Here is a 26109-nt window from a genome sequence, read left to right as displayed (position 1 = left end):
TTTTCTTGCTTTCTCACAGACAGATCCAGATTATCCTTTCCTCCTGCTGCTTCTGCATGGTTCCCTCTCTTGTCGGTTGCAGGTCCAATGTCTGGCGCCATGGTAGGGCATGGAGGACTGTGAGTTGATGACACTAAGCCTCTGCTCTGGGGCCGCCCCCTGTTCCTTGCAGAGCTCTTTCTTTTGATTGGACCAGGAGATAAAGAGACATCAGTGTAAAAGCCCTGCTGAGCGGCAATCCCATTGCCTTCACTGGCACCTAATCCACTTGAGCTCTTCCTGGCTCTCTCACGGGTCACTGGCTTTGAGGACGCAGGCTGCTGGGGTGGCTGTGCCTGCTAACAGGCTAGAGACTGCGCAGGGCCCAGGGAATGAGAGTGGTGGCAGGAAAAGGAAGGGGCCTTGTTGACTCACTCGCTGGGCAGCAAGTGCTTAGTGACAAACAGTAAACACAGGCAGCGGCAACAGTGCTGGTGGCAGGGAGCTCCGTGGACAGACTTGCAAGAGACCCCTGCTCCTTGTTGGAAAGCTGTCCCGTGATGAAGGCCTAGACCCGGTCACAGAGACTTTCGGATGCAGCCTTTAACGAAGGACGCAGGTATTTCTTGGCATCATTCACTTTTCTCCTATAAATTTGGGTCAGGGAGAGGGCAAACTTCTTACTGGGTCTGGGTATCGGGAATAAGAGAACACAGCTGGGTGAGTCCCTGTGTCAGTGCTTTTTGTAGTACTATTTGGAGTATTAGTTGTTCCAGGCCACTGGCTGGGCCTGATAAGACATCGTATTTGTTTTTTAGCAGTAAAGAATGAGCCCAGAAGAGAAAGCATGGACTTTAGAATCAGACCAACCCTTGCTTGAATCACTGCTTTGCTATTCATCATCTGTGCAAATTCAAACATCTCTTTTAACTTTCCTGAGACTCAGTTTCCTCACCTGTAAAATGGGGATAATAATGCCCCATGTATTGCAATGTTGTTGAGGATTCATGGGGTGACATGCGTAAGGCCCTTAAAACATACTTGGACCATATGAGTAGCCCATAAATGATGACTGTCACTGTCTTTCAGAAGCAAGTGTTTTGGTTAATGCTTAAAGAGTATCAGTGGTTTAAAGTAAGAGGTCTCAGGCTATGTCTAGTTGACTTCCAGAAAACAGTGAAAAAGAAATGATTTATCTAGCTTTATTTGTATGCTTAAAGAAAAGAAAAACCTTGGTTGAGGTTTTCAACAGTTTAAACAACATTTTTTTAAAAAGCAACAATTGAGTTCAGAGATGAGTTGTGTCTATTTCTCTTGGCTAAATCCTGTGATTTGCTCTAGCTGAATCCAATTGATTCAGCTCTAGTAGCTGAAACCAATTAAGTACTTTATTCATTCAACAAGAACTTACTTGGTATCTCCTGGGGCTAAGCCAGGTGTTGGATGCTGGGGATGTCTCCCCTAGCCCAGAGGATCTTCCAGATTGTAGGGCAGTGGGTGTTGGGGGGCAGAATGCTAGACCTGCATGAAAACTGGCAGTGACAGCAAGTGCTGAAATGAAGGTGGCACGGGCTCCTGGAAGACGTGGTGCTGAGCATAGCTTTAATGCTAAGCAGAAACTAGCAGGAGGTGGGAGCAGGGGGAGTGGGAAAGGCATCCCAAGCAGAGAGAAGCACGTGCAAAGGTCCAGTGGCATGAATAAGTAAAGCATACTCTGGGAACAGCAGGCAGTTTGGACTAACTTTAGTAAAGTGGGACTAGGGGAGTCTGATAAGAAAGGAGGCTGTAGAGGTGAACAGGGGAGAGCAAGGAAGGCCTTCTATGGCTCGGAGTTCACTCAGAAGGTCCCAGATATGCACTGATAGTTTTAATGAAGGATGTGTCATAACTGCATTTAATATTAAGAAGATTAATCTAGTAGCAATATGGGTGTGGGATTGGAGAGGACGAAACCTGGAATGATGACAGATGGCCTAACCTAAGAAAACAACAGTGGGATGTAGAGACGGGGAGGCCTCCAAGCTGGTGCTGCCCCCACTGTGAGCAAAACCAAATACACATGCATCTAATACGTTCATTGTAAATTTTACTGATATGAAGGATGTATATTGCACAATTTACAAGTAATGAAATATAAAATACTCTTTCTTTTTTTTTTTTGAGACTGAGTCTCACTCTGTCTCCCAGGCTGGAGTGCAGTGGAGCGATCTTGCCTCATTGCAACCTCCACCTCCTAGGTTCAAGCAATTCTCCTGCCTCAGCCTCCCGAGTAGCTGGGACTACAGGCATATGCCACCATGCCCGGCTAATTTTCGTATTTTTAGTGGAGATGGGGTTTCACCCTATTAGCCAGGCTGGTCTCAAACTCCTGATCTTGTGATCCACCCACCTTGGCCTCCCAAAGTGCTGGGATTACAGGCGTAAGCCACTGTGCCCGGCCATAAAATACTTTTTATTACAAATTCTGTGTAGCCATTTGATTCTCACAGCAAGCATTCGTTGAGTTTTGCCGAACTCTTGTACCCTTGGTCAGCCTATTTGCAACTGACGAATGAACGTAGTTCCAATATGAATGCTGGTTGGTATTTTTGTTCGCATTGACAAGTAAGAAGAAAGTGAAACAATGAAGATGATTGTCTTAACTTCACTCATCTGTAGATGACCTGAGTGACTGCTGGATCAGATCATAGTTTTTGAATTTGGATGAATATTTTCACAATTTAACAACTATGGACATGACACACTTTTAGGTTTAATCTGCATGAACATTTTCTCCATCACTTTCTTAGTTTTCTTAGGGAATGAAAAAACAGCAAACCAAGCCCTAATTTGTAGCTTTTGCCAATTTCTGTGGTGTAAATATTACCACCATGGCCAATCACAAGCTCCCAATATGATACAGCTGAACACAAAGGTGGAAGAGCTGTGCACCAGCACACCATTACATGGTATTTCTATCATAGAAATGTATTTCATTTAAATAAGCTCCAAACCACAAACAACAGTAAAATGCAGTAAAATAATTTGGAAATGGTGAGTTTTGAGTATATTGTTAATAATAACTTATTTAACTGGAGATTTTTATCATACTTTTTGTAATGGCTGTGTTTAACAACCAGCTTACAAAATTTCTGGAAATTAAACAGTTGGCTCTCATGGGCCAGTAGGAGCATTCTTCAGCATGTCACAGGATCCAAGAGAGGTTTAAGGAGCAGAATAGTGATGAGAAAATGACTCACGGGTGCGAATGACAGGGGTACTTCCTTCTCTCTGGGGATGAAGCTGTTACTCACCAAAATGTTAGATTTGTTGAAAAGAACACCATGAAAAGATGACTATGAATTCAACTTCTAAGGAGTAGCAAGGGCTGGGGTGTACAGCCCAGGACAACGCTACCTGTAGCTCCATTGGTGAAGTCATTTCAGCTCCGAAGCCCTAGTTTTGCTGGCTTGTCTCTAGCCTCTTACCTGTCCTCTCCCTATACTCAGTGTTCATGATATGAATATCTAGGATTTATTGAGAAACCACCATGTGCCAGACAGAATAACTCATGGAACAGACAAGTAGAGAAGAAGTAACTTGCCCAGAGTGAGGTGGGATCAATCCAGCTCTGACCTCAGAGCCTGCTCTTCAGCCACTATGCTTTTCTATTCCCATTCCCCTCCTGAGTTTTATTGGCCCTGAAATGTCAGTGTTTTTAGCTGCTTTCCTGGCAGAGGTCTACTTTTGAGGCTGACTCCTAAACCCAGACTTCTTTTCACCCTTTGTTGTGAAACTGACCTGACAGTTTCTATTGTTAACTAATCTTTTTTTTTTCTTTTCTTGCCTTGGCTGTAAGCCTCCTTATTCCTGTATTTCCTTAAGCTATCATAGCCTAACATTGTTGGAAATAGAGTAGGTAGTGAAGGGAGGCAGGAAGGAGACGTGTAGGATGGTGCTCAGGAACCAGTTCCAGGAGGACTGGTGCCAGGCGGGAGGCAGATCAGGGCTGAGCTGTCAGAACTCACTCTTCCATAGATGCAAGATGGGCAAAACAGTGTCTGCCTCGATAGGAAATATGTTGGACATTTTTAAAAAGTACCATATAGGAATTTCTTTTATTTCTTCTATCAGTGTCGTTTTTGTATGATGCCAGTCCACATAGTGCAGGCAGCTCCTGAAGTCCTCACCTGTTAATTTACTCAGTCATTCAGTCAGTGGGGGAAGAAGGAGCTCCAGCCACAAGTGTCCCCACAGAGCCTGCAGAAGGACAGGAGGTGCATCTAAGGCTGGAAAAAGGCCATCTGGGTAAGGGGAAGCGGCTGGAGCTCAGTCTGAAGAGACAGACTGGAGGTCCTGTAAACCTTGCTCAGGATCTGAGCTGGTCCTTTGGAGAACAGAAAGTGGCTGTGGCCAAATTTTTTCATGAGGTGTGACGTGGTCAGATTTGTGTTTTAGGAAGAGGACTCTTCAAGACAGAGAATGGATCAGGGCAGGGGCAAGCTATGGTTGGAGGAAACCATTTGTTATGATTTGCATTTCAGTGGTCATTCAGGGGAGGGTGCTGGTGGCTTAGACCAGGTCTGGGGCTGGAGAGAAACGTGAATTTTAGAGAGATTGTGGAGATAGTGATTAAAGTGATGGGGAGTTTAGTGATAGAATGGAGACAAGAATGCTGTCCGAAGGTTTGGCTTGAGGGGTTAGGTGGTGGAAATGCCATTTACTGTATTCAAATAAGAGAGGTTGAAGGAGGAGGAGGTGGACAGAAGGTGAAATCAGTTATGTGCATCCAAGGGGGTTGTCTAAAGCACATGCTGGGACCACCAAGCAGGAGCTCAAGAAATGGGTCCGAGCTTAAGACAAGGCTGTGGAGGGAATGGACTGACTATTGGTAACTTTGGAGGATGTAGAGTGATCTGGGGGGGCGGGGCAGAGAGGAAACCCAAGAACCACTGACATTTGGCATTGCCTTTATTCACTGTTACAAATAATGCATGGCAAATATCTCTGAATATACATCTTTGTCAATTATGTACTTGGTGTCAATTCCCAGAAGAGGAGGACCCTGATGGCAGGAATGGGGCTCTTGATACGGATTACCAAACTGTTTTACAAATCAACTGTCCCAAATTGGCCGCACGTAAGGTCTCTGAGAGGAACAGTTTCACTGCCACCTCATGGGCACTGAGCGCTCCTCATCGAAGCCCACTTGAGGAGTGAAAATGGGCCTCATCACTGCTGCTTCCACTGGCAGCTCCTTGGATTAGAGGCAGGAGTGGACAGTTTTCCGTATTCTTCAATAAGGAATCAGTTTGTTTTACGACTTTTCTTAGTCTCACTTTCTCAATTAACTACTGCTGCTGGGCCCATAAGATTTTCCTCTCTTTTTCTTTGCATAGAATAATGATTTTTGGTTTGACCTTCATCCCTTATCCCAGATAGCTGTATAGCTCTTTGTAGATACCACTGTGGGAAGGGCCTGATGAAGGGTATGTGGTAAATGAAGCCCAGGAGAAGAGCTTGAGATGGGAGTCCTCTCCCTGAAAGCACTCGGAGTGGGATGCTGGGCAATGCCTCTGCCCTCCCCACCTTGGCCGTCTCTCATTTCTTATCTGTGCTGCAGCAGATCTGTCCGTTAAGTGTGATACACAGTTAAGGACCCCCTCTTCTTTAACTACTATTTTTAATGGTCTGCTCTGGATGGATTAATTTGAATGAAACTGCTTCAACTCTAGAGGAAAACTTTTAAACAGAGCATTCACCTAGTGCGATTTGTGTCAGGGTGAGCCACTTCTCAACCTGCATTCGGCTGAGAACCCAATGACGACTCGGTCCTGCCTGAGTCCCATCAGCTAGAAGTTTATCCTTCAATCATCACAGCAGGAGGAGAGAAGGCCAGGCTCTCCATGAGGGGGGAACTCCCAAGTCTGTCTGGCTCCTGGACCCCCCTGAAGGCTGCATTTCAGTGACCCTGGCCACTCTTGTACCAGGTACCACCTGCCCCACCAGCAACATCCACATGCAACACGCCACTGTGCGTCCTGTTTCCTATGCTTAGAATGTTCCCTAGGAGGCACAGAATCGGCATTGCTGGGACTTGTGTTCTCAATTTTGATAGACGGCTCTAAAATATCTATACCAATTTAATTCCCATATTAATGGGGGTTATGAGAGGGCCTGGTCTGCAGCCCCCACCTTGTTAATATCGAATATTTAAATGTTTGACCCTCTGATAAATTCTCATTGCTGTTTTGTTTTCCCTGATTTACTAGAAACACATAGCAAATCTTTTCAAATATTTATTGACTAGTTGTATTTTTTCACCTGGTTATTTCTTAACTTTTAAATTAAAGAGTTTTCTTTTTTTCTAATTGATGAGTAAATAGTAATCCTTTTGCTATTATATATTTTCTCCCAGTCTGTTGCATATTTTCCTTTACATTATTTTCATATATGGTTGGATAAGAAATTGCAAAAAGTTGCAAAGAGCACAGAGAAGTTCCTATACTCTTTCCCCAGCGGCCCCCAGTGATTATATATTACCCTACTACAGCACAGTGGCAAATCCGGACATTTGACATTGGTACAATATGTGTATAAACTACTATGCCATTGTAACACATGTGTGGATTTATCAATCAAGATGCAAAATGATTCTATCGCCACAAAGATCTCCCCTGGCTCCTGTTCTACTCCCTGCCACTCTGCCCCTACCATCTCTGCGATCAGTCTCACAATACGTGGCCTTTTGAGACTGGCTTTTCTCACTCAGCCTAATGCCTTGAGATCTATCCAAGCTATTGCATGTATTGATAATTTGCTCTTTATTGCTGAGTAGTATTCTACGGTATGAACATGCGACAATCTGTTTAACCATTCACCAGATGAAGGACATTTTGATTGTTAGCAGTTTTCGGCTATCACAAATAAAGCTGCTATTACAAATAAAACACGTTCACATGCAGATTTCTGTGTGGATATTCGTTTTTGTTTCTCTGGGATAAGTGCACAGAACCACAATTGCTCAGCTGTATAGTAAGGGTATATTCAGTTTTTCTCTTTTTTAAAGGAAACCGACAAACGCTTTTCTAAAGCGGCTGTACCACTTACAGTCCCACCAGCAACTTAGGAGAGATCCAGTTTCTCTGCATCCTCATAAGCATTTGGTATTGTCACTTTGCTTTTTTTTTCTCCTGTCATATAGGTGGGCAGGAATCTCATTATAGACTTCATTTGCCTTCCCCTTATGGCCAGTGATGTTGAACATCTTGTCATATGCTTATCCGCCATGTGTATATCTTCAGTGAAATGTCTTTCCATGCCATTTGCTCATTTTTCTAATTGGATTGTTTGCTTTCTGCTGTTAAGTTTTGAAACTTCTATAGACATCCTACATGTAAGCACTCCACATTAAGCATGGCACCTAAATCTACTTTCTGCCTCTATGGATTTGTTTATTCTGGATATTTCATATAAATGGAATTACACAATATGTAAGCTTTTACATTTGGCTTCTTTTACTTTAGCATAATGTGTTCAAGGTCTGTGCATGCTGTAGCATATATCAGTACTTGATTCCTTTTAACGGTTGAGTAATATTCCACTATATGAATGGACCCCATTGTGTTTATCCATTCATCCCTTGATTGATGCTGAATTGTTTCCACTTTTTGGTTATAAATAATATTGTTATGAACATTCACATATATTATTTGTAGAAATATCTGTTTGAGTCCTTTGTCCATTTTGAAATTGGATTTTGTGTTTTGTTACTGAATTGTAGGAGTTCTTTATATATTCCAGCTACTAAACCCTTATCAGATTGATGATTTGCCAACATTTTCTGCCATTCTGTGGATTGTCTTTTCACTTTCTTGATAATGCCCTTTGATGCAGAAATGCCTTTTGATGTCTGTTGTCCAACTGGGTCATTTCTCTTGTTCTCTTCTCAATTCGTGGATTGTCTACTCAGTCTTCTCCATTCTGCTGTTGAGCTCACCCATAGTGTTTCTAATGTTGGTATTGTATTTTTCAGTTCTAAAATTTCTATTTGGTTCTTCACATTTCTTTGTTGAGCCTTTCTTCATTTGTTTTAATTGTGCTTGTCATTGCTCATGAAAATCCTGGCCAGATAATTCTAACATCTCTGTCATCTTGGAACTGGCTTCTGTTGTCTTTTTTCACTCAAGTTGAGATTTTCCTGGTTCTTGATATGATGAATAATAGCGATTGGATCCAAGATGTTTGGGTACTGTGATATGAAAATCTGGGCCTCACTTACAGCTGCATTTTTAGCAGATGTTCCCTGATACTCTATTGACAGAAGTACTCTGCCTCATTACTTCCAGGTAAAAATGGAAGTTTAGACCCCACATTGAGGGCATCTTATTATTGCTACTAAGGGGTGACTGTTCTGGCTCCCCTCTAGTCCTCTGCTGATACCACCCTTGCTAGGAGGTCGGGGGCACCTTATTACTGCTCCTCATGCAACACTTCAGGGGGTGCCTTGTTACCACTGCACATTGGTGAAAGTCCTGACCCTCCCTGGTACTGCCCCAGTGGGGAGGCCAAGGGGCACCTTGTTACTACCAGCTAAAGGTGGGAAGTCTAGGATGTGATGCAAGTCACCACTAGGTGGGAATGAGAGCTTCGGCTCCCACCTGGTCTTCTCTGAAATGACTGTGTGGAGGAAATGACTATGCCTCATTAGAGCTGGATGAGTGTAAAGTCTGGGCTCTCCTCTGGGCCCTTGCTGACCATTTGTTGAAAAGAGTATCTCAAGACTAATTGCTTTTGCTCCTTTGTCAAAGATCAGTTAAATGTATATGTTTGATTCTATTTTTTGGCTCTCTGTTTTGTTCCTTTAATCTATTTGTGTATTCTTTCACCAACATCACATTCTCTAGATTAATGTACATTATAGTAATGTTTTTTAAATTGAGGAATGCGTGTTAGAAGTTTTTATTTTTTATTTTACTTTTAAAACCTTTATTTTAGATGTAGGGATACATGTGCATGTTTCTTACACAGGTAATCTTGTGTCACCAAGGTTTGTTGTACAGATTATTTGTCACCCCAGTACTAAGCCTAGGACACAATAGTTATTTTTTCGTGCTCCTCTCCCTTCTCCCAGTCTTCACCCTCAAGTAGGACCCAGTGTCTTCTCTTCCTCTCTTTGTGTCCATATGTTCTCATCATTGAGCTCCCACTTATAAGTGAGAACATGTGGTATTTGATTTTTTGTTACTGTGTTAGTTTGCTAAGGATAATGGCCTCCTACTCCAACCATGTTCCTGTAAAGGACATGATCTCATTCTTTCTTATGGCTGCATAGTATTACATTATATATATATATATATATAACACTTTCTTTTTCCAGTCTACCATTGATGGGCATTTAGATTGAGTCCATGTCTTTGCCATTGTGAATACTACTGGAATGAATATACACATGCATGTGTCTTTATGATACAACAATTTATATTTCTTTGGGTATATACCCAGTAGTGGGATTGCTGGGTCAAATGGTAGTTCTGGTTTTAATTATCTGAGGAATTGCTACACTGATTTCCACAAGGTTGAACTAATTTACAGTCCCACCAACAGTGTATTAATATTCCCTTTTCTCTGCAACCTCACCAGCATCTGTTATTTTTTGACTTTTTAATAATAGTCATTCTGACCGGTGTGAGATGGTATCTCATTGTGGTTTTGATTTGCATTTCTCTAATGATCAGTGATATTGAGCTTTTTATCATATGCTTATTGGTCACATATATGTCTTCTTTTGAAAAGTGTCTGTTCATATCCTGCCCACTTTTTAATGGGGTTGTTTTTTTCTTGTGAATTTGCTTAAGTTCCTTATAGATACTGAATATTAGACCTTTGTCAGATGCATATTTTGCAAATATTTTCTCCCATTCTGTAGGTTGTCTGTTGATAGTTTATTTTGCTGTGCGGAAGCTCTTTAGTTTAATTAGATTCAATTTTTCAAGTTTTGCTTTTTGTTGCATTTGCTATTGGCATCTTCGTAATGAAATCTTTGCCAGTGACTATGTCCAGAATGGTATTGCCTAGGTTTTGTCTTCCAGGGTTTTTATAGTTTTGCATCTTACATTTAAGTTTTCAATCCATTTTGAGTTGATTTTTGTATACTTGTTTAAGGACGTAGTCTTGTTTTAATCTTCTGCATGTGGCTAGCCATTATCCTAGCACTATTTATTGAATAGGGAGTCCTTTCTCCGTTGCTTTTGTCAGCTTTGTGAAGATCAGATGGTTGTAGGTGTATGGACTTATTTCTGGACTCTCTGTTCTGTTCCATTGGTTTATGTGTCTGTTTTTGTATCAGTACCAAGCTCTGTTGGTTACTGTAGCCCAGTAGTGTAGCTTAAAGTTGGGTAGCGTGATGCCTACTGCTTTGTTCTTTTGCTTAGGATTGCCTTGTTACAGTAACTCTTGAATTTGGATAGTATCAGTCCTACAACTTTGCTTCTCTTCTTCAGTATTGTGTTGTCTGTTCTAGGTGGTTTTTTCCCCCCTTTTCATTTAAACTTTAGAATTAGTTGTTGATATCCATAAAATACATTTCTGGGATTAAATCTATAGATCAACTTGAGAATAATTGATATTTTAATAATATTGAGTCTTCTCTTGGTGAACATAAAATGCTCTTCATTTATTTAGATTTTAAAAATATTTAAAACAAACATTTTTACTTCTTTCATCAGAATTTTGTAGTTTTTCTTATAGGGATCTTATACATATTTTGTTAGGTTCATTTCTACATACTTCATAATTTTTTAGTATTAATGTAATAATTGATATTGTGTTTATAATTTCATATTTCAGTTGTCATTGCTGACATTAATTAAAATCAAAACAGTTGAGTTTTTTTTACATTAGCCTTTTGTCCTGGAATGTTTCTATAATCACTCATTAGTTCTAGGAGGCTTATTTTTTATTATTTGAGATTTTATACATAGACAATCATGCCATCTCTGAACAGAGATAACTTTATTTCTTCCCTTCTAATTTATATACCTTTTATTTCCTTTTCTTGTTTTATTACATTAGCTAGGACTTCCCATGGTGAGAAGGGACATCTTTTTCTTTTTCCTGATTTTAGCAGGAATGCATCTAGTTTCTCACCCTTAGATAACGTGTTGGCTATAGACTTTTTTTTTTTTCATATTTAAAAAAGATTAAGTTGAAGAAATTTCTCTCTATTCCTGGTTAGCAGAGCGTTTTTATCATGATGTCCTGTTGGATTTTGTTAAATGCTTTTTCTGCATTAAAATTTTCATCATATATATTTTTTTCTTTAGTCTGTGAAAGTGGTGGGTTACATTAACAAATTTTCAAATGTTAGACCAGCTTTGCATACTTGAATTACATTTCGCTTGGTCATGGTGTATTATATTTATACATTATTGGATTTGATTTGCTAATATTTTGAAGATTTTTACATCCTTGTTCGTGAAAAATATTGATCTGTAGTTTTACTTCTTGTAAAATTTTTATCTGGTTTTGGTATTAGGACAATTATAGCCTCATAGAATGAATTAAGAAATGTTTCCTCTGCTTCTGTTTTCTGGAAGAGATTGTAGAGAATTACTGTCATCTTTTCCTTAAATGTTTGGTAGACTTTAACAGTAAAATCATTTGGGTCTGGTGCTTTATGTTTTGAGAGGCCATTAATTATTAATTCAATTTATGTAATGCATATAAGCATAGTTAGATGATCTATTTCTCTTTGTATGAGTTTTGATAGATTGTCTCTTTCAAGGAATTGGTCCATTTCATCTAAGTCATTACATTTGTGGGCATATTACCCTTTTTACTGTCCATGAGATCGGTAGTGATGGCCCTTATTTCATCTGTGATTTTAGTTATTTATGTCTTCTCTCTTTTTTTCTCTCTTGGTTACTTGGCTATGGGTTTATCAATTTGGTTGATGTTTTCAAAGAATCTGCTTTTAGTTTTGTTGATTTTCTCTATTTTTTTCTGTTTTTAATTTTATTGATTTCTGTTCTAATGTATTATTATTTGCTTTCTTTTATTCAGGCTTATGTTGTTATTTTTTTCTGTAGTTTCCTAAGGGTAGAAGGTTAGATTTTTAATTTTAGATCTTTCTTCTGTCCTAATATATGCATTTAATGTTATAAGTCTCTGTATAAGTACTTCCTTCATTGCATCTAACTTGTCTTTTCATTTTTGTTTACTTAAAAATATTTTTTATTTTCTCTTGAGATTTCCTTTTTGACCCATTTGCTATTTAGAAGTGTGTTGTTTAATCTCCAAATAGTTGAGGATTTTCTGGCTATCTTTCTGTTATTGAGTTACAGTTTGGTTCTACTGACAGCATACTTTGTATGATTTCTGTACTTTTAAACTTGTAATCCCAGCTACTTAGGAGACTGAAGCACAAGATCACTTGAACCCAGGTGGTGGAGGTTACTAGTGAGCCAAGATTGCGCTACTGTACTTCAGCCGGGCAACAGGATGAGACCTTGTCTCAAAAAAAATAATAAATACCGATCTGTAGTTTCACTTTCTTGCAAAATTTTTATCTGGTTTTGGTATTAGGACAATTTAACCTCATAGAATGAATTAAGAAATGTTCCCTCTGCTTCTAAAGTAAATAAAGTAAGTAAGTTAGTTTATGATCTGATTTGTGGTATGTCTTAGTGAATGTTTCCTGTGAAACTGCAAAGAACAGGTATTCTGTTGTTGGATAAAATAGCCTATAGCCTGTAGCCATCAACTAGATCCAGTTGTTTGACAGTTTATCTAGTGTAACTATGTCTTTACTGATTTTCTGCCTGCTGGATCTGTTAATCCCTGATAGAGTGGTGCTGAAGTCTCCAGCTGTAATAGCAGATTGTTTGTTCCACCTGGCAGTTCTACCAGTTTTTACCTCATGTATTTTGATGCTCTATTGTTAAGTGCATATGCATCAAAGATTGTTACGTCTTCTTAGAGCATTGACCTCTATTATTATGTAGTGCCCCTTTTTAATTCCTGATAATTTTCTCTATTCTGAAGTCTGCTTTGTCTGAAGTTAAGATAGTTATTCCAGCTTTCTTTTCATTTGTGTTAGTATAGTATATCTTTTTACATCCTTTCAGTTTTCTTAGAATTAATCTTTTTATTCCTTCTGTTTACTTTTAACCTATTTGTGCCTTTATATTTAAAGGGGGTTTCTTTTAGACAACAAAATTGTGTTTTGTTTTTTAATCTACTCTGTCAGTTTCTGTCTTTTAACTGGCATACTTAGACCTTTATATTTAAAGTGATTATTGATGTTGTTAGATTAATAGCCACCATATTTATAACTGTTTTCTATTTGTTGCACTTGGTTTCTGTTTCTTTTTAAGATCTTCCTGTACTTTTCTGCCTTCTCTAGTTGTAATTCAGCATTTCATATTATTTTACCCTATAAATTATATTTCTTTTTCAAAATATTTCTAGTAGTTGCTTCAGAGTTTGCAGTATACATTTACAAAAAATTTAAATCCACTTTCAAATAGCGCATGTGTAGTACAGGTACCTATTACGGAGTAATATTGGTTTCTCTCTTCCAGCCTTTATAACTGACTGGCATTTATTTTACTTACATAAGGTATTATCACCCAATATGTTGTTGCTATTATAATTTGAAAAAATGGTTACCTATTAGATCAATTAAGAATAAGGGAAATAAATGGCTTAAGATCTGCATTTCTCTTCTGTATCATTTTTCTTCTCTCTGAAGAACTTTAAACACTTCTTTTTTTTTTTTAATGCAATTTAGTAATGGGTATTGAAAACCTCTTTTATACTGATAATTATACTTAATGATGTAGTCAGGAAGGAATAAGGAAAGAAGATAACAAACAAACAGCCAACCAATATTTCATTTAAACCTATGAAATGCTATGCGATTACTGAGGAGTGATTTACTTCCAATTATATAGTCACCTTTGGAATAGGTGTGGGGTGGTAATGTATATTTTGTGTATTTGAAGTGGAGAGTTCTATAAATGTTTATTAAGTTTACTTAATGTTTATAAAGTTCTTCTCTGAAGAACTTTAAACACTTCTTGCAAGGCAAGCCTACTGGTGACCAATATATTCAGTTTTTGTTTGTCTGAGAAAGTCTTTATTTCTTTTCACTTTGAAAGATAACTTTGCAGGATACAGAGTTCTAGATTGGTAGTTTCTTTGCTTTCACACTTTAAATATTTCATTCTACAATCTTTTTACTTGGATAGTTTGTGAAGAGAAGTCCATAGTGATTTATCCTTTTTCTGCTCTTTGTAAATTACATTTCTCTCTCTCTCTTTTTTTTGCTGGGGAATATTAATTTACCTTTTTTTTTAACTTTTAAGTTTAGGGGTACATGTGTTTCTTTATTTATCCTGCTTGATGCTTTCTGAACTTTCCATATCTGTGGTTTGGTGTCTGTTATCAATTTTGAATTATTCTCAGCCATTATTCAATTTTTTTTCTATTCGTTTCCATCTTTCCCTTCTGGTATTTCCTTACACATATGTGACAGCTTTTGAAATTGTTCCACAGCTTGGAACAATTCTGTTCCATTTTTCTTCATTCTTTGTTTTCTTCACATTTCCATTTGGAAAGTTTCTATTGACACATCTTTAAGCTCTTTGATTCTTTCCTTGAAGGTGTTCAATCTACTGGTGAGCCCACCGAAGGCATTCTTCATTTCTCTTACAATGCTGTTGATTTCTAACTTTACATTTTTTATTTTTATTTTTAGAATTTCCATGTCTCTGCTTAAGTTGCCCATCTATTCTTGCATCTTGCCCACCTTTTCCATTTGAACCCTTAGCATATTAATCATAGTTATTTTAAATATCTGATATGATAATCCCAAGATTTCTGCTGTGTCAGAATCTGGGTCTTTCACTTGTTTTGTCTATTCAAACTGAGTCTTTTGTTGTTTTTATACATGACTTGTATTTTTCGTTGAAAGCTGGACATGTTGTATTGGGTAATAGGAGATAAACATGACTTTAGTGAGAGCATTTATATTTATCTGGCTAGGAGTAATGCTGTATTTACTGTTTGCTATAGCTGTAGGTATTATAATTAATTTTATGTGTCGATTTTAACAAGGCCATGGGCTGCCCAGATGAAATGTTATTTTGGAATGTGTCTGTGAGGGTATTTCCGGGAGAGATCAGTGTTGGAATTGTGCTATGGGTGGGCATCATACATTCTATTCAGGGCTGGAATAGAGCAAAAGACAGGAAAGAGACACTCATCCCTTTCTCCCTACCTCACTGCTTGAGCTGTGAGGTAGGAAAAAATGGATGGACATCTCATCTCATCCCCTGCTCTTGGACTGGAATTTACATAATTGGCTTCGGTGGTTCTTAGGCTTTCAGACTTGGACTGAATTATGCTATTGAGTTGACTCAGTGGTATAATGGTATAATGGTCTCAATGGTCTTCAGCTTGTGGAAAGCAGATTGTAAAACTTCTCAGCCTCTATAATATCTATCTATATATGTATATAGATCTAGCTATCCTTAGCCATTATTACCTTAAATATTTCACATATTTTTCTACTCTTTTCCATTTTATCCTTCGAGTGCCCCCTTACACATATGTTATACCTTGGTAATTGTTCCACAGTTCTTGGATATTCTATCCAATATTATACATTGCATATATATATGTGTGTATATATATATGTGTATATATGTATGTGTATATATATATGTGTGTGTATATATACATATATACATATATATATACACATATACACACACACACACACATATATATATATATATATATATATATATATATATATATATGTATGTATCTTACTGGTTCTGTCTTTCTGGAGAACCCTAATACAGTAGGTATCTGATACTTCAATTTCTTCTATTGTTCTTGTTTTTCTCTCCCTTATTGTCTTTACTTTTCCCTAGAAACTCCTTCTTAAGTAGAATCTGGGCCTTGCTGTTCTTTAGCTGTTCTTATACAGAAGTCCTGGTGATGTAGTGATAAGGTGGGAGGGAAGTGTGTGTACTCTATAATTCTACGAGAAGTGAGTCTATTACCCCAGGCTGTGACCTTAGCTTCCTTCCCCCTAAGATAAGAAAACAAGTGTGTGTGTGTATAGTCTCTCAAACACAGACACACACTCACATACACACTCACACACACATTCACATATTACCGGTTCTGTTTCTCTGGAGACCACTAACAGATATATTATGAATACATTACATATTAATCAAACATCATGCAAAATGGTTCTTCTTATATACAAGTCACTAGATTAGCAGTGAATAATGCTTAAGGTTCAAGATAAAGTTGCTTTTTAAATTCAGAACTTTAATAAATTGAATACTAATTTAAACACATATGGCTTTAATTAGTCTTGTTAGCTCACAACCCCAGCCTTCCACTCTTGCAGAAATTTAAATAGCCCTTTCTAGCTGTGTGACTTTTGTGACTTTAAGTCAATTAAATTCTCAGTTAACTCGTCTGGAAGTGGGGATCATTTTTGCCTTTTCTATTTTTAAGGATTTTTTGTGGGAATCACAGAAGTTTCTGAAAACTCTGTAAGCTATAAAGGGCTACTCTCCTTAAAAGTCATTATCATCAAGTATAATTGGTTAGGATTCAACTAATTCACATCCATTATGAAAGTGTGAATCCTTTCATCTACAAATGCAAGATTCCACGTTGGAATCCTGAAGAATGGTAGGGCGTCCTCTAGTTGCCTTTCTTGTATTAATTAACTTGTTCTGTTTTTTACACCCACCTTGTAAGGTAGGAGTTAACATCTCTATTTTATAGATGGGGAAATGAGGTGTGGAGGGTGTCCTTGTTCAAGGTCACACCGTGTCAGTGCTGTAGCCACTATTTAAATGAGGGGCTGTGGGGTAGAAAACAGAGCAGGGAAAGGTCTGTGTGGAGAAAGTGATAGCGATGCAATGTCAGCATCACTCACTCACTCAAGGTCAGGTTCTGGGAAGCTGGCTGTGAGAGAGTTCCAGCAGACAAGAACCTTGACACCTTTAACTCTTTAGGGCCTAGGTGAAGCAGGACAGTCTTTTTCTCCTTCGGGGAAAAATGCAGTTTGCCTTCTGGCAAGTTTTGTTCAGATCTCTGGTCTGACTGTGGGCAGATGGTTTTTAATAAATGTCCAGAGGGAGAAGGAATGAAGAGAGACCGAAGGAAAAAAAGGAGAAGAGAGGAAAAGATCACTCTGAGAGCTTCGATTCCTTGGGAGTCCCGCATTCCTCCTGGTTCCTTCCTAGGGTGTCATGGAGATATTTAAGGCATTCTGCTAAGGTTGAAAATGGGATGTTTATAGCACCTCAATCCTGGCAGACAGATGGAAACAATTAACACCATATCTTAAAAATCCCATAGTTGGAAGCTGCTCAGCAGCCCTGATGCTTAAAATCCCTTTCTGGATGGTTGGAGCAGAGATGAAAAGAGACAGGAAATAGGAATGTGCTCATTACACGCCGACCACTTGGACAGTTCCATAAGGTCGCTGCTGCTATTAGCCCTATTTACCAGAGGATAAGACTGAGGCTCAGAGAGGTAAGTATGTGCCCTGTGCCCAGGGTCAAGGAGCTAAGAATTCAACCTACCAAAGCTCATGTCTTTTTCAGGCAAACAGGCAGAGACTGTTGAATGATGACAAAGAGCCTGGGGTGGTCTGAATAAAGCCTCCCTCTAAAAAAAGGTAAAGGTTGGCTGGGCATGGTGGCTCATGCCAGTACTTTGGGAGATGGAGGAGGGCGGATCACTTGAGGTCAGGAGTTTGAGACCAGCCTGGCCAACATGGTGAAACCCCATCTCTACTGAAAATACAAAAATTAGCCAAGCGTGGTGGTGGGAGCCTATAATCCCAGCTACTTGGGAGATTGAAAGGCAGGATAATTGCTTGAACTTGGGAGGTGGAGGTTGCAGTAAGCAGAGATCGTGCTATGGCACTCCAGCATGGGCGAAAGAGTGAAACTTTGTCTCAATAAATAAATACAAATAAATTTAAAAAAGGTAAAGGCCTGATTTATGGGACCTGTGAATGTTACAGCCAAAAAAAAAAAAAAAAAATAGACTGCAGATACAATTGGGTAAAAAGATCTTGAGATAGGAAGATTGTCTTGGATTATCTAAATGGAGCTTAACTAGAATCATAGATATCTATAAAAGGGAGGCAGGGGGAGATTTAAAACAGAAGAGGAGAAGGTGACGTGACCACAGAGGCAGAGATGGAGTGACATGGCCACAGCTGAGGAATGCGGGCAGCTGGCAGAAGCTGAAGGAGGAGGTTGGGGAAGGATTCTCCCTCAGAGCCTGTGGAAGGACCACGGTCCTGTGGACACCTGGACTTCAGCCCAGTCAAACTGATTTTGGATTTCTTGTCTCTGGAATTATGAGATAATAAATTTCTGGTGTGTTAATCTGTGAGATTTGTGGTAATTTATTATAGAAGCCATAGGAAACCATACAGGTCCTCAAATAGAATCCTGAGGGACAACACTTCGGGGACCGTGAGAGGGAGAAAGAATGCTGAGCAGGTGAGGGCGAGCCAGGAGTTTGGAGAAACAAGGAGTGTTCCAAGGAGAGACAGTGGCCTGGTCACCTGACCCATGAGGCCAGGAGTCCTGTGCCTCGTCCCTGTCATGTGCCTCCTCTGCTTCCCCTGGTTCCACTCCTTCTCCTCCTGGGCAGTGGCACCTTGGGCTCCAGAGCTGGAAAGATCCTTAGAGGCCTCTGAGACCTTGGTCCAAGTTCTGTCCAGATGCAGGGGTGTCTCCAGGGCATTCCAGATGGTTGTCAGTCTTGCTAACCAGCCACAGAGGTGAAGGCCAGAGGTTGTGGATGATGGCTTGATGGTGCACTGGGGAGGGGAGATGAATGAAGACAAAACACCAAAATGTGAGCAAAATCTCACAGTTCAAAAGCCACTATACAATCAGTCAATCAATACACGATTAGGGGAAACAGAGATTCTTACTTCTTCAGAAGCCGGCACTTTACAAATGCTGCAAAATATCTTGGCAACAAATGCGTATGGTGTGCTCTCTGGGGGAGGTGGCTGAGCCCTGCAGCTGACACTCGGGAATCGACTGGGCAGCTCTCTAGGGGACATGGACCCAAGGGTTCTTCCTGGGGTTGTGGGAGGACAGGGAGCAGATGCAAACCTTGCCTTTGATTAAAATCGTTCCAATTTACAGGACTGGTGACCATCAGATGAGCTAAGGTGTTAGCTAGCCAGCCCTCCAGAAGTGTTGCTTGTTACTGTCATTCAAGGAAGTAGCAGTGGACTTTGAAGTAGTATTCACAATATCACACAGAGATAACAATGTTAATTGTGAGTCCAGGCTGGTTCTTGAGGGCTGGTGGGCTAGTGTGGAGGAATGTCTTACTTCATAATTTATCACAAGCCCAGTGTGACGGAACATGGTGAGGGAGGAACATGGTAAGCAAGGGACAGGGAGGTGGGAAGTGGGAAGGTAGGAAGAGGGAGGTAAGCAAGGAACAGGGAGGTGGGAAGTGGAGTCAGAGAGGTGGCAGGCCCTGTCTGCCTGCCAGACCTCTCAGATCAAGTAAAGGAGTTTGCATTTTGCCTAGCAGCAATACAGTTCTTGGCCTACCTGCTAGCTTGCAAAATGTGCATAACCCTCACTGTAATCCTGAGGCCAGTCAGGGAAATTCAGAACTCTGGTTGGTTCCCAGGCTTCCTGCACTCTCCGGGAACCAACTTGCCACTGCGGGCAAATCATAACGTTCCACTGCAACACTGGTTGGTCGGGTAGGGAGCTGGTGCAGAAAACTGGAATGCACACCTTTCCTTTTGCAGAGGGATCATGTGTGTACATTGGAACAAGCATGACAGCTTCTTTTTTTTTAATTGAAAGGATGATGAGTAGTTTTCTGTAACTGACTCCTGGCTTATGGTTATATTTGATAAGAAAGTTGTGATCCTGACACTTCCAATAATAAGAACAGCAACTTCAAGCCTCAGGTGACTCTTAGCTTTTTAAGAAAGAAGCATGCTTGATTGGCAAACCCTATCAATTATGTGTGTTTCCAGATGCTGGATGCTCCTTTTAAAAAATTCTAATAAGAGAAAAAAGGGTTCCAATCAAAATACGTTTTTATTGTCTTTTACATTTACCTGTGTTATTATCTTCACTGGTGCTCTCGTTTCGTCACGTGTGCTTGAGTTACCGTCTAGTGTCTTTTCTTTCAGTCTGAAGGACTCCTATTAGTACTTCCCAGAGGGAAGGGTGTGCCCGCAACAAATTCGCAAGGTTTTTGTTTATGTGGGTATGTCTCAATTTCTCTTTCAGTTTTGAAGGATTGATTGTTTTGTTGTCTACCGAATTCTTATTTGGCAGCCTTCCCTCCAAGTATTTTGATAAAATATCAAAAGCGTATTTTGATATTGTGTGGGGTTTTTCTAATTGCTTTGTGACTTAAAAAAATGCATTAAGTCTTCTAGGCTGGTGTGGCTATTTAAGACCATATGTCATCCAACTGCCTTTTGGCCTCCATAAGGTTTTTTATGAGAAATCAGCTGTTCATCGTATTGGGGAGTCCTTGTTTGTGATGAGTCCTGAATATTTTCTCCCATTCCTCCCCGCTAAAAGTTTACAGTTGTATGTTCTACATTAAATCTACGATTTATTTTTAAGTAATTTTTGCATAAGGTGTAAGATTCAGGCCCATGTTCAGCTTTTTTCCATGACGGATCCAGCAATATTTGTTGAAAAGTTTGTTTTCTCACATTGAATTATTGTACTGAAATAAAGGTTGTAACTAGTCACATCAGCCTAGAAGACTTTTAGTGAATTTTTGTCTAGTCATGAAGCAATTTAAGAAAACCCCACGCATTCAATATTTTATTTTGGGAATTAGAGATTTTTCTAAGAATCATGGTCTTGTTCTTCCCCCTTTTTATATTTAATAAGCAACCTTTCATTGTGGTTATAGAGAGTTAGAAACGTGGTGGAATGGGAATGCCTAGTCCATAAGTCTCAAACACTTTATAAAAAGAGAGGAGAGATTAAAAAATAAATAAAGAAAAGGTAAAGGAAGGAAAGGAAAGAAAAGGAAAAGAAATGGAAATATAAGAAAAAGAGGGAGGGCCTGGAGTTCAGCTTCAAAATCACTACTTTTTACCTGATTACCTTGGACTTCTTTTCTGTCTGTAAATGGAAACAATAGTCCCTTCTTCACAGACTTCTTGTGATAAGTGACAGTTCACAGGCCAAGCTTCCTTAGGGGGTCCTGCTGTGTCTCCCTTCCTGCCCCAGGGAGACATGGCAGAGCAAGCCTCTTTCTCTTGGAACCTGCCTCTTTTCTTGAGGCTGGAGGAGGCTGGTGGCAGAGGTGTCGGCAGGGAGCTGGGCAGCTGGGGAGTAGAGCTTGGATTAGTGTGTTAATGGGGATCGGGATGCCCCTACGTGCTCTTCATCTCGCGCCTGACACTGTACACCCTCCCTGCTTGAGCTCTGGCTGTAGAGAAAGATCAGTGAGGATGTAAATGGATTAGGAAAAGCCCGGCTGGCTTCTTCCTGTGTCACCCAGCACCTGGGTCTCTGGAGATTAGTGGGTAGCAGCTTTGCAGGGAGATAGACATTTAAACATCAGCTTTGGTCTAAAGGCCCTACTTCCCAGAAGAGAGGGAAGAGAAGACTAGCTCTCTTTAGCCTCTTCCAGTTTCTCTGAGGCTGCCCCTTTCTGAAACACGGGGCTCATACTTCTGTCTAGTAAGTCTCGCTTGCACTTCAGGCAGGTGCTGGAGAAAGGACTGGTGCTGGCACCAAATCTAACTCTGCATGTGGCAGCCAGAGATGAAATATGTGAATCATGTATTGCAGGCAAAAATGGTTAGCTAACTTCCCCAGACAGAGAAGGAGAGGAGGCCACACACTACGTACGCAGGTGTAAGGTACTCTCTGCAACAGCTCGTGCCCAACTGGGAGGTCTATTCTCATGCTTCTTTTGGTCATTGATTTATTTATTCATTTAATCTTTCATTTGGGAGTCTGTTTGTTTACTCATTCACTGAGAACTGACCAGCCAGCCTGGCCAGTCCCCTAATTAACATGTCTTTAACGTCTCTGTGTGCTTGGCCCTGTGCCTGATCCCAGGGACCCAGGTGATGAAAACACGGTGGCGGCGCACCATGAGTGGCTGGACCGTGCCTGGCTGGGCCAGAGTGTTGAGTACGGGGCCAGACATGTTCCTGAACATTGCAGGGTCCCTGTCACATGCATGTCTTTTTCATAGGCATGAGCCTGTCCTCTGTGACGCTGGCCAGCGCCCTGCAGGTCAGGGGTGAAGCTCTGTCTGAGGAGGAAATCTGGTCCCTCCTGTCCCTGGCTGCTGAGCAGCTCCTGGAAGACCTCCGCAATGGTAAGAGAGTGTGTTTGGGTGGTCAAGTCACGGGGAGTTGTATGTGACGCTTCCCACACAAATGTAGTTCTGGCTGCTGCTGCTGCTGCTTTAAAAAAATTGTTTTTCTCATCAGCCTCTGAGAGCACAGAACAAGGTTATTGCTTCTTGATCTGTGATTAGTCTGAGGTATTAGAATGAGTAGACAAACAGCACCCAACCACGGAGCTGCACTGGGAGGGCAGGCCTGTCTCTTGGACAGCGTTGAAAGAAAGGCTTTGCTTCCGCCTTGGTGTTGCAGCATTTCCAGGCATGCAAAGCCAGAAGGGTATAGGAAGAGAGCGACTGAGGTTCTATGGGCGTCTAACAGCACATGGGCTGTCTCTGGGCATAGCCAGAGATGAGAGGCAGGGGGCGGTCACCCAGGACACCCCTACACTCTGTTCACCAGATGCTGTACTAGTCTTTGCCTCATCAGAAGGCAGACCTGGCCAGGCACGGTGGCTCACGCCTGTGTTCCCAACACTTTGGGAGGCCGAGGTGGGCAGACCACCTGAGATCAGGAGTTTGAGACCAGCCTGGCCAACATGGTGAAACCCTGTCTCTACTAAATATACCACAAGAAATAATAATAATAATAAATAAATTGCCAGGCATGGTGGAGCCCACCTGTAATCTCAGCTACTTGGGAGGCTGAGACAGGAGAATTGCTTGAACCTGGGAGGCAGAGGTTGCAGTGAGCCAAGATTTTGCCACTGCCCTCCAGCCTGAGCAACAGAGCAAGACTCCATCTCAAGAAACAAAACAAAACAAAAAAAAGAAGGCAGACCTACCCTGTGGTCTAAACAGGGGAGGTTAATAGAAAGAATTATTAAATTGTGTTTGAATAATAACTGTAAGGCATAGGAAAATGCTGATGGGTTGTGGTGGCTCATGCCTATAATCCCAGCAATTTGAGAGCCAAGGCAGGTGGATTGCCTGAGGTCAGGAGTTCAAGACCAGTCTGGCCAACATGGTGAAACCCTGTCTCTACTAAAAACGCAAAAAAAAAAAAAAAAAAAAAAAAAAATTAGCTGGTGTGGTGGTGTGTGCCTATAATCCCAGCTATTCAGGAGGCTGAGGCAGGAGAATTGCTTGAACCTGGGAGGTGTAGGTTGCAGTGAGCAGAGATTGTGCCATTGCACTCCAGTCTGAGCAACAAAAGTGCAAAACTCGGTCTCAAAAAAAAAGAAAGAAAAAGAAAAAGAAAATGCTATTGGGTCTCCTAGGGCTGAGGGCAGGTGCCCAGTGAGGGATGAACTTTGAAGGGAAGCCCCCTTCCCGGTTTGGGGTTCGGAGCTGTGCTTGTAATCCATGATGACGGTGGAATTTGCTGGTGTGCTCAGCCAGAGGTGATCTGCAGTCACGGCTCAGGCAATAGCTGCTGGTGGCCAGGTGGTGAGCAAGCAGAGCTAGTGGGGGTCGGGGGAGCCTTTGGAGTGTAGGTGGGCTCAGGCGAGTTCACCTCTGAGGGTTGGTGTGGGCAGGAGGCCTGCTAGGGTGTTGTGTAGACTTGAGAAGGTGGTCACATATCTAGTTTAGGCCTTGAGGTGGCCAAGAGACCTTATGTCCTGGGTGTGTGTTCTGTGCAGAGCGCTACCTCCAGGTGGTCTCACACTTGCGCTGAACTCCAGAAACTGTGAGAGTTAAGGCCTCCTGCAGTGTCTCTCCAGCGCCCTCTACTGAGAAAGCTGCACACTGTGCTCTCAGTACAGGAGAGACCTAACGGAGAGGTCTCCAAGGATGACTATGGGGCTCCTAGGCGTTAAGCTCCAGAAAAAACGCTGAGTGCCCACATTCAGGTGTCAACTCAGAAGTCACACATGCTTGAGGGTTGCAGTGCATGCAGCAGAGGCTCCTGGCATGAAAGATCACACATGTTCTGTGAAGGTGACGGGTCCCAGCGTGGGCTGATGGAGGAGGCTGTCATCTGTGCCTTCGGCGTCATCTTCTCCCTCTTCCCTACCCTGGAGGTTCTGAGGTACAGCTACAGGGCTCCCAGAAGACCAGCTGCCTTGGGTCCTGGTCTGGCTCTAGAAATTCCAGGTGGGCCTGACCTTTCTTTATCTTTTACCTTGAGACTCTTGGGCCATGGGTGAATTTGGATGCAGGTGCTAACTTCCTGCCATGGCCACAGCCACCTTTTATAATACATGTTCCCATGCATCAGGGTTGAATTTATTCTGTTCCATGTCTCCTCCAGTTCTTGTCCACATTCAGTCCCAGAGATGGGTACTACCAGGCACCTGCTGGGCACAGTCCCACCCTGGCCCCCCAGATGGAAGCTCTGTCTCTACAGCCCCATCATTGGCTTGGTTTCAGATTCATCAGACTACGTGATCTGCCCCTGGTCAGCCCTGCTTTCTGCAGCTGGAAGCCTTTCTTTCCAAGGCCGTGTTTCTCACATAGAGGCTGCTCCTTTCAAGGCACCTGAACTGCTACAGGGACAGAGAGAGGATGAGCAGTCTGATGCATCTCAGGTAAGCTGTCCTTCTCTTCTGCAGTTCCTGAGTCCCATGCCTGTCCCGGCAGCATCCCCAGCTCCCAGCTCAGCCTTGCAGAGCTTGACTGTCAACACCAAAGCAAAGTGGGTTTAAGCATTTTATTCCCAGGCTTTCTTGTCAGCAACTTACTAGCTCATGGACAAGGGCAAGTCCACTTCTCTGAGCCCCAATTTCTACATTGGTAAAGTGGGGTTAATGTGGCTCAACCCCACATTATATTGGCTATTTTTAATATTGAAAAAGAAGTGTTGAAAAGCTGTGGTTAAGTGGTCTGGCATATTGGTACCATTGGCTGTAGGTAGCAAAACAGCTCAAAATGACCCAACACGTCCTCAACTAGGAATTTATCCTAAGGCACAAGTAACGATGGATTTAGCTGCAGCGGTGCTGATTGTCATGTTGCTGACATTAGTGATAAATTGGAAACAAGCTAAATAGTCAGTGAGAGAGGATGTGAGACAAAACAGCATTAAAATGAGGCATAGAAGCTTATTTAATGACTTGAAAAGAAATTCAATGTAGGCACACATAATATTATCCAAGTTTGGTTAGAGAGAATGAAAGAGAGAGGAAGTTCTAAAAATACATACACCAAAGTGTCTGCAGTGATTATTTCTGGATGGCAGCATCAGCGGAGATTTTTGGTTTTCCTGTAATGGACCTGTTTTGCTTATGAATAGCAAAAGTTTCCAGTAAACATCATTTTTAATTTCAAAGAGAATTTTAATTCTCTTGAAGGAGAGAATGGTGCAAGGCAGACAGACAACACTGGATGGGGCATGGTGGGTGTTTACTCAGCGAGTTCTGTTTCTTCTTCCTCGCCCTTTCATGGGAAAAGTGCAGATGTGAAAATGCTACCTCCTTTAGGAGGCATCCTGGAATGGGGGCTGCTTTCCCTCCAGGCTCTGAAAGGCAGAGACTGGGGCCTTGGTGGCTTCCAGATTTGGTTTGTCTGGGTCCACGTGTCTCTAAGTCAGATCACAACAGTGAAAGCATGAGAGTTCCAGTCATAGTGGCTCCAGCTCTGGCACCCCCTCCCCTCTGGCATTCTGGAAGTCACTCTGGCATCCAAGCCCACACACCTTCTTACACTGCCAGGATCCCAGGGGTGAATCACTGATTCCTGGACTGAACACAGACTTGGGTGCCTCTAAGATCTGTTTGGGTCTCTTGGCTCCACCTACACCAAGTTGTCTCCTGAACCCTGGACTCAGCTAAG

At 41.4% G+C, this 26109-nt stretch overlaps 1 protein-coding gene across 1 annotated transcript in view; it reads left to right on the top strand.

Annotated features, from left to right (window-relative positions):
* The first annotated feature begins 320 nt into the window (after positions 1-320).
* The window catches only part of FRMPD2 (FERM and PDZ domain containing 2), a 126593-nt gene continuing 100804 nt past the window's right edge, over positions 321-26109 (top strand). The window contains exons 1-3 of the mRNA XM_021676254.2: positions 321-598; positions 22243-22368; positions 24709-24866. Coding sequence (XP_021531929.2) covers positions 574-598; positions 22243-22368; positions 24709-24866 — 309 coding nt within the window. The 5' untranslated portion in view covers positions 321-573. The remainder of the gene's footprint in view (positions 599-22242; positions 22369-24708; positions 24867-26109) is intronic.

This window comes from Aotus nancymaae, unplaced genomic scaffold, assembly GCF_030222135.1.
Source record: "Aotus nancymaae isolate 86718 unplaced genomic scaffold, 86718_ANA_hifiasm-v0.15.2.pri h1tg000099l, whole genome shotgun sequence".
Taxonomy (NCBI): Eukaryota; Metazoa; Chordata; class Mammalia; order Primates; family Aotidae; genus Aotus; species Aotus nancymaae.
The sequence above is the reverse complement of the archived record's forward strand: the minus strand, read 5'-3'. Positions and strand labels throughout refer to the sequence as shown.